The 15741-nt window shown below is 40.0% G+C and overlaps 2 protein-coding genes and 1 long non-coding RNA gene across 3 annotated transcripts; 1 reads left to right on the top strand and 2 right to left on the bottom strand.

Moving 5' to 3' along the window:
• Window positions 1-1187: 1187 nt before the first annotated feature.
• Window positions 1188-3010, top strand: LOC129775956 (N-alpha-acetyltransferase 30A-like). The gene is made up of 2 exons (XM_055781254.1): window positions 1188-2356; window positions 2421-3010. Exons 1-2 carry the CDS (start codon window positions 1529-1531, stop codon window positions 2583-2585), a joined length of 993 nt encoding a protein of 330 aa, XP_055637229.1. The 5' UTR covers window positions 1188-1528; the 3' UTR covers window positions 2586-3010.
• Window positions 3011-3247: 237 nt separating this feature from the next.
• Window positions 3248-5016, bottom strand: LOC129775957 (uncharacterized). Its single transcript, XR_008743042.1, has 3 exons — window positions 4447-5016; window positions 4320-4378; window positions 3248-4071 (listed from the first exon to the last, which is right to left on the bottom strand). It is a non-coding gene; the product is annotated as an uncharacterized LOC129775957 (long non-coding RNA).
• A 7920-nt stretch (window positions 5017-12936) lies between these two features.
• On the bottom strand, window positions 12937-13581 carry LOC129780088 (uncharacterized). Its single transcript, XM_055788005.1, has one exon. It carries the CDS (start codon window positions 13500-13502, stop codon window positions 12993-12995), a length of 510 nt encoding a protein of 169 aa, XP_055643980.1. The 5' UTR covers window positions 13503-13581; the 3' UTR covers window positions 12937-12992.
• Window positions 13582-15741: the final 2160 nt, after the last annotated feature.

The raw sequence follows: 15741 nt of genomic DNA, 5'->3' as shown, positions 1-15741 counted from the left end.
GCCACGGGAGCACAACCAGATGACGTAGCGAGTAAAATGATGACGTTTTGTTTTTTTGGTCTGAAATTCGTTAAATTTTTTTAGAAAAATCAGATTTTATCTTCAAATATTCCTGTTTCACAAATTCTTTCTGCGCTAAAAGGGTTAGAAAATCGCCATCTTACAATGTGGTATGTATGTTTTGAAGAATGGCTTGGTTTAAGTGTTATAACTTAATTTTTTTCAACTAGGTAAACGATAAGTAGCATGTGTTGCGATAAAAACACTGCAAATCCTTCTCGTATCAGTCCTTACATTATCAATGATATCATCCAACTTAATATGATATCTATTTCATTACCATTATCCACAGTATTATCAAATTGTCACATCATCAAAATCAAAATTTTCGAAGATTATCAATGACTTTGGTCCAATCGCGTGTTGAAACCATTGTAAATATACACAGCCCTAATTTTCTTACCATATACTGATGACATTTAATGGTTGAAATGAATCTAAATAGAAATAAAATGAATCATCACGGCCGAACCTTTAAGTGTGTAGAATAAACAAACATCATCAGTTTTGTGGTTCTGAGCTCTAATGTAGGTGTCACATGAGCTGATTCAGCTTTGCGTGAATTCGTCGATAGAGGTGAATATTCGAAAGTCTGAATTTGGTGTCCAGTTTCTGTTTCTGTCAATGTTGTTAATTTGTTTCATGACCTTGACTGCGGTTTGCAATAGTCTGCCCCTTTCATTTCCTTTTCTCGGACGATGGTCCGGGACAATCCATCTTAATGAAACGAGACGAAACTTTTCAATTCAATAGCTGCGAGCGTTCTTCCATATGCGAAATAAAACACTTGGACTTGGAAAATGAATTTTTAAATTGAAAGGACGGCAAGAATAAACGAAACAGGTGAACCGATGTTCACCTGTATGCATAGAGAATATACCAATTCCATTTGAACATAAATTTAGCTGAAATGAAAGGAACAAGAAATAATAAATCATTTCGAACATGACAAGCCCCGCTCCACAATATTAAATTTCTTCATAGTGAATAAAGTGTCTTCAAATGTACCCATTCCAGCACATTCAGCATCCCCGGTGTTGTATCCCTCGGCTGTGTTATTGAGGCGTTGACAATCAGTGTCAAATTTATGTTGCACATTTTTGACTTTTCATGTTCAAGAACGAGAACTGTCAAATTGCCAAAGTACGGGAGAGTGGTGATGAGAAAAAAAACTTTCAGATCATTCATAGCAGCGAAAAAATATGAATGATCATAGTGGCAAGCAAATCTTTTAAATTATATATCTGAAACATATTCGTCTGAGTTTTGTCCTGCCGATTGTTTCCCTCCCGGGAGCCATATCCCATGTTACATAACAAATTATTGAAGCTGTTCGTTTGTTTTTGAGGAGCACACGTAAATTTGGTTTGGAGAGGATAAAAGACGATTTTCGTTGGTACGAGGTTCGGGAAAAGTTCTGCGGGTTTTCTGTGCAATACAGAAACTGCTGGGAGGACACATTTTCCCGATGGAAGAACCAGTGGACAACAATTTGTCCACCGCCACAAATGGAGTTGATGCGAATGCTACTTCCACTGCCAGGAGCGGAAAGAAGAAGGCGAAAAGGAAAAATAAATCAAAAAATGTGAGCACAAGTCCGAGTGAAATTGAGAAGGCCGAAGATGCTGTAAATACGAGCCTTGCGGGTGCGAAACAGAACGGTGTGCTGGAGGAACTGCATGAAAACTCAGCGGATAAGCTGAGCGTGAAGTTGGAATATGCCCTGCAGTTAAACAGAAATGGTCTCACCAATGGAACCGTGTCCGGTTCCGATGATCACCAAATGACCAAAACCGAAATAACGACAACAGTGACAAAGAAGAAACATAGGAATAGGCAAAAGTCCAAATCTCAGCCTGCTGTTGTTAGTGGGAGTGAGCCCAAATCAGCACAAACTAGCGAAAACTGTGTAAATAATAATGTTCCGGAAAGCAGCAGCTGGGTGTCGAGTGCGCCGATGCATTCGACGAACGGAACGGTACCAGTTGCCGAGCCACCGAAGCCCGAAATCGTCTATAAAGTGTACGAATCGGAGTTACAGATGCCCAGCATAATGACCCTCATTCAGAAGGATCTATCGGAACCGTACTCGATTTACACCTACCGATATTTCATCCATAACTGGCCAAAGTTGTGCTTTCTCGCATTGCACGACGAACGGTGTGTGGGAGCTATCGTATGCAAACTGGACATCCATCGGCAGAACATCCGGCGGGGATATATTGCGATGCTGGCGGTCGATAAGGACTACCGAAAGCTCAAGATCGGAACCACATTGGTGCAAAAAGCTATACAGGTATATTTACATATTTTTATGTCTTTCCAGTGCAATGCATACTCTGCGTTTTGTTGAATTTTAGGCCATGCTGGAGGACAACGCCGACGAAGTGGTTCTGGAAACGGAAATCACCAACAGACCCGCGCTTCGACTGTACGAAAACCTAGGATTCGTTCGGGATAAACGACTTTTTCACTATTATCTCAACGGGGTAGATGCGCTGCGACTTAAGCTGTGGTTCAGATGAACTCTGGCAGCTGAAGCGTAGGGATTTGCTAGCGCTTCTTCGTATGATGTATGAGGATATATACTCTTCTCTAGGTGTGTGTGAATAAAAAAAACTATACATAAATCGCCGAAAACATATTTTCAAACTTGTTCGCAACAAGAGTGGTGATGACGAAAATGGCAATTGCTCGATAGGATATAGGCAAATAGGAAATCGATTCGATATGAACTCGGGTGATTTGTCAGACAGACGTTCTCTTTTTGTACGATGGCATCTGAATAGGCTAAACTAGATTGCCCTTGTGTACTACTAGTGCAGGATATAATATTTAAGTTTTAACTTATACGTTTGGTCCTTCCGGGAACCGCTAGATATGTGTCGATAATGAATTACTGCAAGGCAAACTCAAGTAATAAATAAATAAAGATTTAGATTTTTTCAAATTGATGAATAGATCGAACAGTCACGTGAATATCCAAAGGAAGTGAACGAAATCTGTGGAAGTTATTAAGTTATTTCATCATCCAACAACAGCAAATATTTGTTTAGACTTCAGTTCAGACAGAGGAATGAATCAGAGTTCAACAGGAAGATTTCGGACACACATCTAAACTTTCGACCTTATTTGGAAATTTCACCAAGATTTCATTTTGGAAACAAAGGTATAAACGATAAGTACTTCAAGCTTATTTATATGTTGTCAAAAAATTGTTTTTCTGTATATTATGCTGTAAATAAAAATTAACGGTGAGCAGGCTGGCGTTCTAACAAAAAAAAATGTTTTGTCTCGCCTTCATAATGAATTGGAAGCGTCTCGTATATGATTTCGGCTTATTTTTGCAGATAACATTGATTGCGTAAAAATCTACATCTCTAAGAGTCCTAAGGAAACGCAAAGGGCTTTGAATAATAAGAAGTTAAAGGTTCAATAGGATGTATCGTTTTCGGATTGTGTGTCCGAGTATAAAGACTATTTTCAATCGCTTTCATCGGCAGTGCAACACTTGAAATTTCTGAAGGAAGCCTCGTTTCTGTAAGGATCACGATTTTTTCTCAACAAATATTATTCTTCCAATATTGATTCGCCCGCGATTAATCCTGATTAATCCATTCACTAGTATTAGGCAAACATGTTTATAAATAAAACTTAGCACTTTCAACCCAATGTAGTTCCCCAGAAAGCTGATTTCGCTGCGTTACGTCAAGCAATAGCTCAAGTCAACTGAGAATTTCTGGAGATCATTGAAGATATGGATACTGCCGTTGCTGATGTTTACTGATGATGCCATGACTCGTATCATCGCTGATTTCGTACCTGCGCGGAGAACTGCACAGAAACCAGTCTGGGGCAACGACTGGGAGAACTCAAGAGGTTGCGATCTTCTGCTCTACGGCGTTTCTGTTGGCTGCGCTGTCCGTTAGCGAAACAAGACCTGAATCGGACGAGCAACGAATACCGTTCGTACAATCGCCTCCTGTATGAGCAGTATCTTCCACTGAACAGCTTGAAATAGTTTCATCAGAATTTGAAACCAATATTAAACCCACCTTCGAAGAGAACTGTCCACTGAACTAAAAAACTTCTAGCAAAGATGCATCTTGGTGGAACAAAAAACTTGAAAGGCTTAGAAAATTGTCTAGAAAATTCTTCAACAAAGCAAAAATTACCTCTGATTGGACAGATCACAAAAACTGTCTAACAGAATATAAAAAAGAAATCCGTAAATCTACTAGAAGGGATTGGAAGTTTACCTGTTGTAGCAAGACTTCGTAAAGCCCTTTCTAAGGATCACACCAACGGACTTGGTAGTCTGAAAAAAGGAAAGGTCAATATACAACCGACTCTCAGGAAACATTTAGTATCATGATGGAAACACACTTCTCAGGCTCAATCCAATTGACTTCCGGACACGCACAGGTCTTCAATACAGCTCAATCTTGTCTAATCAGAGACGAGAATAGAGCTAATGAAATGGCTAGGACGGTCTTTACGAAGCCAAGGGTTGAGTGGGCAATGGATTCCTTGAAGCCCTTCGAATCTTCAGGACCAGACGGGATTTATCCGGTGCTGTTACAAAAAAGCAAGAATTCATTGTCCCTCTTTTGACGGAGATGTTTAGAGCTAGTATGGTACTAAGCTACATTCCTAGTAAATGGCGAGAAGTATTTATCCCCAAGGCTGGTGAACGTGACAGGACGACTCCCAAAGCGTAAAAATCAATAAGTCTAACATCTGTCATCTTAAAAATGATGGAAAAGGTCATTGATCTCCATATCAAATCATCATATTTGAACAGGAGAATATTGAACAAATTTCAATTTACCTACCAAGCAATAAAACAACTGAAACAGCGCTTCACGCGTTAATTTCAAAAATAGAGAAGTCTTTTGATGTTAAAGAAATCTCACAGCTTTTCTTGATATTGAGGGTGCATTTAACAATGCATCCTACAACTCTATAAACAAAGCAATGAAAAATGAAGTTTTGACATGTGCATCTCCAACTGGATACATGTATTGATCCCCGATTTTTGAAATTAATCGTTCATCCACTAATCGAATTCTTTTCAGCAGTTTGTTATTCGATACGATTAATCGCTCCAAATAATCGATTAATCGATTAATCGTCACACTGAGAGAAATAATTAGTTAGACTAATATTTCTCATTTGTTAGGAAGCCATCTGGAATCAAAAAAAGACGGGTGGGTAATGTCGGGGACATAACCGGAGTGACGTAGGACAATACAAAGGGGACAGCTTTTGTTAAATATATATTTTAAATATATTGTTTTATTTTGAATACGTGAATACCTACCTATCTACCTGAAAAATGGATTAGTTTACTGTTTACTCTTTATGAATATGTTGATGGTTCTGAAAAGAACCTTTGGTGTTGTGTTTTTGTTATCACTCGATTTCCCATCTTGTTTGGTTATACCTTCCTGCTTAGCTATTGCGTTTGCCACTCGCCACAGCTTTCACAGTTGGAAAATTTCTTCCCATCCAGCTTGGGACAAGTGGTTCAGTAAATTACATTTAATGCGACGTGCCGGAGAAACACTTTGCCACTCACTGAAACTAATTGTTGCCTTGATGAGCGCCGAACCGAAGTTGCTCTGTTCTTGATGCGGGTTTTCTGATTGTCGTGAGCAGCTTTGCAAGCCAACTCGAGCACTCCGACGGCCGAAACTCTATAATCGCTGTTAGGTATACTGGTGCTCCGGTACCAATCCGTTCGGCCTAGTTACCCTTGCGGAGCAATCAGTGAATGCGACCAACAGGGAACTGGAGACCTGCACGGTTCGAGTGAGACTTTGCCTTTCCCTTAACTTGTCCTCCTTTGTTACGTCCACGATGCCGATGCCGTACAACCTCAAGGGGTTTACGGTTTGAAAGAAAATAAGATATTTTTTTGGGGTCCGCGTGTTTTATACTCTAGCGGTACACACTCACAGGATAGAGACAAATCGGCAGACTCAGCCAGAGGGGCGAGTCCAACGAGAGGAACGAATGAGCGTTAAAAGGGAGCGATGGCAAAAAAAATACATTCATTACGATTTGTTCGCTCGTTGGATTCACATGCAGGCTAAAAAGGGTCCTTTTCAGGGTCACAAAATTATCTTCAATCTAAAGAGTTTATTGTTTTGTTATCACTCGATATCCCCATCTTGTTCGGCTAAACCTTTCTGTTTAGCGATTGCATTTGCCACTCGCCACAGCTTTCACAGTTGGAAAATTTCTTCCCATCCAGCTTGTGACATATTTTACAGTAAATTACATTCAATGCGACGTGCCGAAGCGCCACTCAGTGTCGCATTGGAGGCGATTTCAACCTGTAATTGAATATTTACGATGACAGTGGTACAGTGTCGACTTTCAATTTGGGGTCATAATTTGGATCTCTATGTTTACAAAAATGTCCAACTAAATAAGTCGCATTACATGTCCGTCCAATTAGCTAAATGTCGAACTAATTGTAAATTACTGTACTTTCAATCTGGAAACAATTTAAGAATTGGTGAAAATTGAATAATCAGGAAAGTCCCCAACTATCAATAAGCTCAGAACAACTGCCAAATTCACATACTCATCAGATCCTGGTAAACAAATTATGAAAAAATCAATTTGTGTTTTATTATTATTTTGGATAATGTTTTAGAAAGCATTGTGCTGTATCTCCTAAACTCTTTTTTGGAAGGTTTAATGGCCCTGAAAAGCGCCTTGTTTTATGGAATGGTTCCAATTTAGAAAACTTAGTACTCGTGGTTTTGAAAAAAACCATATCGAACGCCCTCGATGCCGCCTTGTTCTGGATTTGCCACCAAAGCAGTTTGTATAAAGAACAAACTTTTTTCTTCTGCTACCTGCTGCCATTTTGCGATTGCGTTTGCCACTCGCCACTCGCTGCAACTGCCTGTTGTCTTGATGTCCACCGAACCGAATGTGTTCTGTTCCGAATACGGGTTTTCTTATCGTCGCGAGCAGCTTTGTCAGCTAACTCGATCACTTCGGCGGCCGAAACTATATAACGCCGACTAGGTGGACTGGTGCACTGGTACTAACGCGCTCGGCCTAGCTACCCTTGCGGGGAACTCCAGATCAACACGGTTCGAGCGGGATTTTGCCTTTCCCTTCACTTTTCCTCCTTTACCATGTCCAGACATGGCTGCTTGGGTTGGTTTGTCGATGTGTTGTGATGCGAACCGATGTGGTGTACGGTTTGAATGAGAATTATCGTTACGGCAGCGGAGCGGGGATTTTTAAGCTGACTGGCTGGCTCGAGAATTACGCATGTGTGAGACTGCGACCAATGTTTCGATCATTTTTTTCTTTTTCCTTTCCAACCGTGCTTCATTCTATTTCGCTGCTGTTCTGGTTGCCCGTTTTGGACGGTACGATTTGAGGAGCACAAAATGGACCAATCAAAAATGGGCACATAGTGCATTTTGACAATGCTTGATATTTCACAATTATTCAATTATTTATCTCAAGAAAAATGAAATGTTATTCGTTATGATAGATGCGTAGATATATTTCCTATCAATTGATGCAAAAACCTTTGCGATCTATTGAGAAATGCTCGAGTTATAAGCGTTCCAAATCTTGCATTTTTTCCTACTTGTTCAGTGCCTGGATTTCCATTTCACCCCCTATATCTTCCGGTTAGACGTAGTCCTACGTCAAAAGAGTTCATTCCGCCTGAAAATCAATTATTATCTTTCACGCTCCCCTAAACTCGTAAACGAAGCTCATTTCGAATCGACGGCTTTGAGCTTCTTTTAGGAGTTTAGGAGAGCGTCAAAGATAATGATTGATTTTCAAGATAAAACTGCAGCAGCCATACGGTTTTTTTTATTTGGGTTTGGATCGATTAATCGACGTAAATTGTTCGTTCGCTTCGATTATTGGTTGTGCAGTATTCGTTCGATTAATAATCGATTTCTGTAGGAAGTATTCGATTAATCGATTAATCGAACGATTATCGGAGATCACTAGATACATGCCATTCTAACCAACCGACTAATAACAGCTAAATAAGGAGGATCTACTCTAACAATGAAACCAACCAGGATTGCCCTCAAGGAGGAGTGCTGTCGCCTCTGTTGTGGTTCCTAATTGTCGACGAACCAAATATTTAGGTGTCATGTTTGACCAAAAACTAAATTGGAACGACCAACTGGAGTATGCAATAGCTAAAGCCCAGACTGCGCTCTGGAGTTGTAGTAGTATATTCGGGAAAAAGTGAGGACTAAAACCGAGAATGATTCACTGGATTTTGTGAGACCCAGACTAACATATGCTTCGCTAGTGTGGTGGCCTAAAATTACACAAATAACAGCTCAGAAAAAGCTAGATAAACTACAACGTCTGGCATGCTTATCAATAACAGGAGCAATGCCCAACACACCCTCCAAAGCCCTAGATGATCTGTTATGTATTCTACCCTTGCACCAATATGTGCAACTTGAAGCGGAAAAAAGTGCTTCTAGGCTGAAACGTATAAAACATTTTCTAGAAGGAGATCTCACAGGGCGTTTACAAATCCTGAAAGACTTTCAACTGAACACTATAGTAAGCATGAGTGAAGACTGGATGGAAACAAAGACTAACTCCAGTGTTCCCTTCAAAGTGATTGAATTCAATCGCAACGAATGTGAAGGTGGTCCCAAAACTCGTCCAAGCTCACTCGTGTTTATACCGATGGATATAAAATTGGTAAATCTATGGGGGCTGGGATTAATGGACCAGAAATCGACATGTCAATTCCAATGGGACAGTAGCCTACAGTTTTTCAAGCAGAAATACAAGCTAATCTAACATGTACAAATATTTGTTTGGCTAGAAAATACAGGTATGCTAATACCTATATCTTCTCAGATAGCCAAGCAGATCTTAATGCAGTAAAAGCTGCTACTAACGAAGTTAATCTATTCAGGGTGCCTGGTCAATGCGGTAAAGAAGGTAATGAAAAAGTCGATCTCTTAGCAAGATTAGGATCTTCAACTAAACTCGTCGGCAATTTTGTGGACTATCTACATCATGCATGGAATCTGAGCTCAAAACCAACACCAAGACAATCCAAATTATTCATTACACCTTGTAACAGAATAACACGCAACATACTCAGCTTGAATAAGGCAGATTTGAGTACATTGACCGGTCTATTGATCGGACACTTTCTGAGCAGGTATCACCTTAAAAAAATCAGAAAACTGGCAGATGATAACTGTCGTTTCTGCAATTTCGAAGCTGAAATTTTGGAACATTTACTGTGTCAATGCAGTACACTAATTCAGCGGAGATTGCGGATTCATGGAGAGGGCATTCTTATGCTTAACGAGGTTTGGTCTGCTGAATCATAAAAGGTAAGGAACTTCATAAAGGAAGTCATACCTTCGTGGGGGGGATATGCAAAGTCCTAGTGCGACTATTACTTATTCTCTGTGGAGTGAAACTGGAGTGCACTACAATAAACTAATGGTCGCAGTGGTATAATGGTCCTACAGAAGAAGAAGCAGTATACGAGGCGTATGCAGGTAAATCTCCGTAGAAACCTGAAGCTTTTCTGGTCCTTTATCAACCCCAAGCGATTAGAAAAGGCTTGCTCGTAAACACGTTTCTGGTGAACCACTCGGTTAACACTGCATTCGAGAAATGCAATCTCTCCGCTGCTCACTTCAAGCGAGTATTTAATTGCCGTTCGTTCTCCGAAATGTGACTTGCTGCTGCCGTTAGAGACACTCAAGTCAACGTATTGTATCTCGACATCTTTCGAGTTTCCCTTATTGTGTACTGAAAAAATATGCCTCATGTCTTGCCTACCCTTTATCGGTCCTATTCGACACGTCTCTACAACAGAGTATGTTTCCTTCGCTATGGAAGCAATCAATGATGTTTCCAGTACACAAGAAAGGAGAACAACCTAATACAGAAACCACCGAGGAATCACATAACTTTGCGCCTGTTCCAAAGTTTTTGAAATCATTGATGCTGTGTTTTCCTGTTGCAAGAACTAACTTCTTTTTTTAATTTTTCATTCTTTATTTTTGAGACTTCAGCATCCTGGGCTGGTTCGTCTCAGCGAAAACGGCCGAAACCATGCCGCGATGTGCGCTTACTATAAACATTAATTAATTTCACATGCATATACGGACAGGCAATTAATAATAAAACAAGAAACAAAAAACAGATTTCATCCGCGCCACCAGATTTTTGATTCCGCGCCACTCGAAGATACCGACTGTCCTTGTTCCTTTTATCGCAAAGGGGAAGGAACAACGATCTTCAATTCGATCACAAGTTTTTTTTATGTTGTATCGAATCTGGTGATGGATCTGTTGATTCTTCGGAGGAACAGCGTCGCCATTTTTCTGCACAAAAAGTTTTGAAGGTGTTGGCGATCCATAAACTGATGTCGTCTAGCGGTACTTTGCGCGTTAAAAGTTGTTCAAGGTGACCGATTCAAGCAAAACAGTCGTGGCTATGCCACTATGTTCGGGGACCCACATGAGGACTGTATCCGGCAGCAAATACCTCCTGATAGCTTGTGTCCATGGATGCCGAGTTATAGCCGCGCCAACGGCATCGATGACACTAGCCGAGTCGGTAACTATCAGAATCGGTTTGCCTGACGGGATAGTGACAGCTTCGAAGATTCCGTCAGCTTCGGCCGAGAACACCTGGCAAATGTCGACGAATTTCTTGCTGGAAATAAGAGAGTTTTTATGACCGCTTACTTCGAAACCAACTCCTCGCATCCCTTTGGAACCGTCTGTATAGTATACAAGTTCGACTAAGTTTTGCTCCAGACCCACAGATCTCGCCCCAACTCGGAAGTTGTTCCTGATTGTATCATCCACCCGGACCACCGGCAACCTCCAGTCGTTAGTCCCAAATCAAAGCTGTTTAGCTATCGGTGGAAGATTTGAGTGTGTCACCTGCTGCAATATTTCGTTCGTTCAAACAGTCAGCTGTGTCTCCTTGCCTCCGCTGGTTTTAGCGAGGAAGCTCGCAGTTCTGGAGACTACCGCCGCGTCCACAGAAATGTCAAACGGAGGTTCTCCTATTCCGGCGCATACCGAGGTTGCTGGTGTTGATGATAGCAGCAAGCACTATCTGTCATCGGATCAGCACGGTTTCTTCCCAAAATGGTTTGCCGCTACAAATTTGGTCTACTTTGGTCCATCTGTCTGCACAATATGCAGTAAGGCACATAGGTGGACGCAGTGTATATAGATCTAAGGCTGCATTCGACCGCGTTGATCACAAAATCTTTCTAGCATGGCTTAACAAACTCGGGATTTAATCCAGATTTACTACATGTTTAAACTTGTATATAGCAGATAGACGGATGTGCTTGGACATGCTCAGTCTGCGACTTTCTCTAATCCTTCGGGAGTGCCTCAAGGAAGCAACCTAGGCTCATTGTAGTTCTCTCTATTCATCAACGAAGTGTCCTTGCTACTTCCAACTGGATGCGGCTTATTCTACACCGATGACGTGAAAATCTATATGACAATCAGGATCGCACTAAAGTGCCATAGTCTTCAGCATTTGGTCGACCGCTTTGAAGAAATATGATATCACTCAGCATCTCGAAATGCAGTACTATTTCGTATCATCGGAAGCTCAAGCCATTTGTGTTTACCTACTCCAAGTCCTGCCGCGAGTGAGACACTTCCGTGACCTTAATAATGCGCTCAGTTTCCGACTGCACTTTAGCGAAAATATCGCTAAAGCCAATCGGAGGTTGGGATTCATAATCAAAATTACGAGCGAATTCCGTGGTCCACACAGTTTGCGATCTCTATACTGCTCGTTAGTTCGATCTACACTGGAGTTTAGTGCAGATGTCTGGTGCCCGTTTCAAGCTAACTGAATTTGTAGGATTAAGTCTATTCAACGGAAATTTGTACGACATGCTCTCCGGAATCTTCCGTGGCGGGATCCACTAAGCTTGCCACCGTACGAGGCGCGTTTTCATTTTTTGGGACTGGAGACGCTGGAACGAAGACGTTCCAACGCTCAGGCTATGTTTGTCGCCAAACTTTTGACCGGAGAAATCGACTGCCCTGCCCTGTTGGCACAAATTAATATGTATGCACCTGAACGTATTCTTCGTTCCAGAAACTGCTTGTACCTTGAAGGATGCAGTGTGAACTATGCGTTGCACAATCCTGTTCGTTTTATGTCAGTCCGTTTTAATGAAGTGTTCGACCTATTTGAATTTAATATCTCTTCGAACACCTTTTACAGATGACTTACTCGTAAATGACAAAATTTGTTTTTTCTTTTTTTTTTAACCATTGTATTTGATTTAGTAGTGTCGTTTAATTTTAAGAAAATCATTAAGACCAAGTGTGAGTCAGATGGTTTGAAGAAATAAATGAAAATTAAATACTAGCGAATGAATTAATCACGATAACTTTATTCGAAAGCTAAAATGTCCAAGAGTTATTATGTTTTTTATCGATTTCTAAACTAACGGTAGTCCTACGCCCAGTTTGCGGTTATATCACAGATCCACTTCTAGTTTTTCACTCGAGAGATGCCGCTTGACGATGTGAAGTTATAGAGACTAGTTTTTTTTTCTACAAAAGGCAAGAACTCGATTGCCAGGTTCAACGACGTAAAAAGAATGAGGGATCAACGAACCGGTCCAGACTGAGGACAAAAACGAAACTCTACAGTTCATTAATAAGACTTCCTAAACTATATGGAGTAAATGTACTTAGAACATTGTTTAAGATTTATGCTTGAATTTGGAGAAAAGTGTGGAATTCATGAAAAATTCAGTTTTTCGGAATAGTTTCAAAATAAATTGAAATTTAATACAAACGGTACAATGTGAGAATTCCTTTTATTAATTCATCAGAAAGTATCATTACATGTTTGGCTTTAGGTAGAGAAAAACTGCACTGTAGTTAAAATTTGTCCAACAAGGTCTTAAACATTAAATCCCGTTTTTCGCGATTCTTCTTGCCAGCCTCGAATACCTCAAGTAACTTCTCTCGGATTAACTTTTTGTCTTTCGTTATTTTCTCCTCTAACTTTTGAGCTTTCTCAATTATTTCATTACCATCATTCTTCAATTTCTCGGACATTTGATCCATTCGTACCAAATATGGCTCTACTAGTTTCTGGCATGATTCTCTGAATTGTTGCTTCTCTAAATCAATCACTTCCGGTGTACTATCCAATAAACCAATACTGTTGGCAACGCTTTTATTGCCATCATCGCGCGTGTTGGGTATGCCTCCACTGGTAACCATTCCGGAAGGACCTGAGGTTGTTTCATCGTTGGCTTCCACAATTTCTGTATAACGTGTAGACCGAATATATTCGATTGTCTTACGGATTTTGGACTTAACACCATCGGAAGTAGTTTCAGTTTCGGGAACCACTGAAATCAAAGGATGTTTTCCACTCGCCATTGTTGATTTGACTTCAACTAAATTACCAATTTTAATTAAATTCGAAAACGTTTTAGAACGACGCCAATGAATGTGGAGGAAAATGGAGCCTTTTGAACAAAAAAGAATGTTGATAATGTAGAACTGGTTTTTACACTGAGAGAAATAATAGATTTTTTTTTTGACGTGGGACTACGTCTAACCGGAGTATATGGGGGGTAAAATGAAAACCTAAACACGGAACATGCAGGATAAAATGAAAGATTCCGAATGCTTATAACTCTAACATTTCTTACTAGATCGGAAAGATGTTGGCATCAATTGATAGGGAACATTTCGACGCTTCTATCGTACTTAATAAAATGTTATTTTTCATTAGATGAACAATTGAATAACTGTAAAATGTTAAGCGTTATCTAAACGCCCTAACTGCCTCATTTTGATTGGCCCGATCTACGGTTTCCCTAACAAAGCCATCAAAACCAAGCAGCCTTGGGAAAATCGGCATCGCAAATACATGAAAGTAAATTCCCTAACACAGACTTCAAAACCAAGCAGCGTTGGAGAGATCGGCATTGCAAATACATGAAAGTCGGGGGTATTTTTGTTCCGACTGAAATGTATTTCCCTAACACAGACTTCAAAAACATGGAGCTTAGGGAAATTGGCATTGCAAATACATGTTAGTCGAGGGTGTTTTTGTTCCGACTGAAATGTGTTTCGCTAACACAGACCTCAAATCCAAGAAGTGTGGGGAAATTGGCATTCCAAATACATGTAAGTCGGGGACATTTTTGTTCCGACTGAAATGTGTTTCCCTAACACAGACTTCCAATCCATGGAGCGTGGGGAAATCGGCATTGCAAATACATGAATGTCGGGGGTATTTTTGTTCCAACTGAAATGTGTTTCCCCAACACCGACTTTAGAACCAAGGTGTCTGAGGAAATTGGCATTGCAAATTCATGCAAGTCGAGGGCATTTTTGTACCGACTGAAATGTGTTTGCTTAACACAGACTTCAAAACCAAGATGTCTGGGGAAATCGGCTCAGCAAAAAAACGCAAACTGCGGGTACTTTTGTACTCGCTTGCCTTTGCGCAAACTAGAATATGTTTTCTTTAATACGGTCTTCCGGGGGTACTTCTACACTTGCATGTTTTTTTGCACTCCTAAAAGTGTTTTCCTAACACGGATTACAAAAGTGGGTACGAACACCACGCTTTGGCCCGGCTATTCAAGATTGCATTGAAGGATATGCCTTCATATCCTCTGCTCACTGAATTCCTACGCATACCATTTGATGATTGGGCAAGATGTTGATAACCTATTGCTGCGATGACGCCTGTTGATTAAACAATATGCGTTCGACGTATATGTCAAAATCGAAACTGAGTGCCTGAAGTTCATCAAATCAAGCAAATTCGCGGTTCGAGAAATACGTACACTTGAGGATGCAAACTTCAGAAGGAAACGTAAAATAAAATAATCGTTTGATAATTTTTCCGTTCACATGTTTTGTCCTAAGCGTCATACCAAACGTAAAAGGACTGTCATTAAATTTACTTGTAACGAATGCATGAATTGATCTTATATGGAATAATACAATCTTTTTACTCACATGGCAAATATATTGAATTCAATTGAATTCGGGAATTGTTCTATTCAATCAAAAATTTAATCAATACAAACAAATGATTGCTATGCTAAGATAGTCCCACGTCAACCTTGCGGTTATATCATAGATATAACCCACCCATTTTTTGTAAATGCTACCAATCTATAGTCATTTTTTACCGTACTAATAAATGTTGTCAAGCAGAACCATGATTGGTAAGCCCAATATCGGCTACTTTTTCCGCTGAAAATGCACGTATTAGAATTATATCCTTATCATACTTCTGTATGCCTTATGCCAATAATAAAAATATGTAATATGCGCTTTTCTAGCCAGTTTTCAGATATGATAAACTTCATGTTTACTAATGTTATTGAGTAAAATATACTAATCTCTGGAAGGGATGTGGGATTGTTGACAATATGTACATAAAATTTGTATGTTCTACTATTTGCATTACCAAAGGTAGTTTTCTACCGTGGATTTTTTTAAGTGTAAGTATCCTGGCAATCCGTGATGACAAATGTACACTGAGAGAAATAATTAGTAAATATAACGAATTTTTTGGTAAATACTACCAATCTATAGTCATTTTCGACCGTACTAATAAACACATATGTCAAGCAGAACCATGATTCGGAAG

The sequence above is a fragment of the Toxorhynchites rutilus genome, chromosome 3, assembly GCF_029784135.1.
Source record: "Toxorhynchites rutilus septentrionalis strain SRP chromosome 3, ASM2978413v1, whole genome shotgun sequence".
NCBI classification, from domain to species: Eukaryota; Metazoa; Arthropoda; class Insecta; order Diptera; family Culicidae; genus Toxorhynchites; species Toxorhynchites rutilus.
This window is presented reverse-complemented; position numbering and strand designations above follow the sequence as displayed.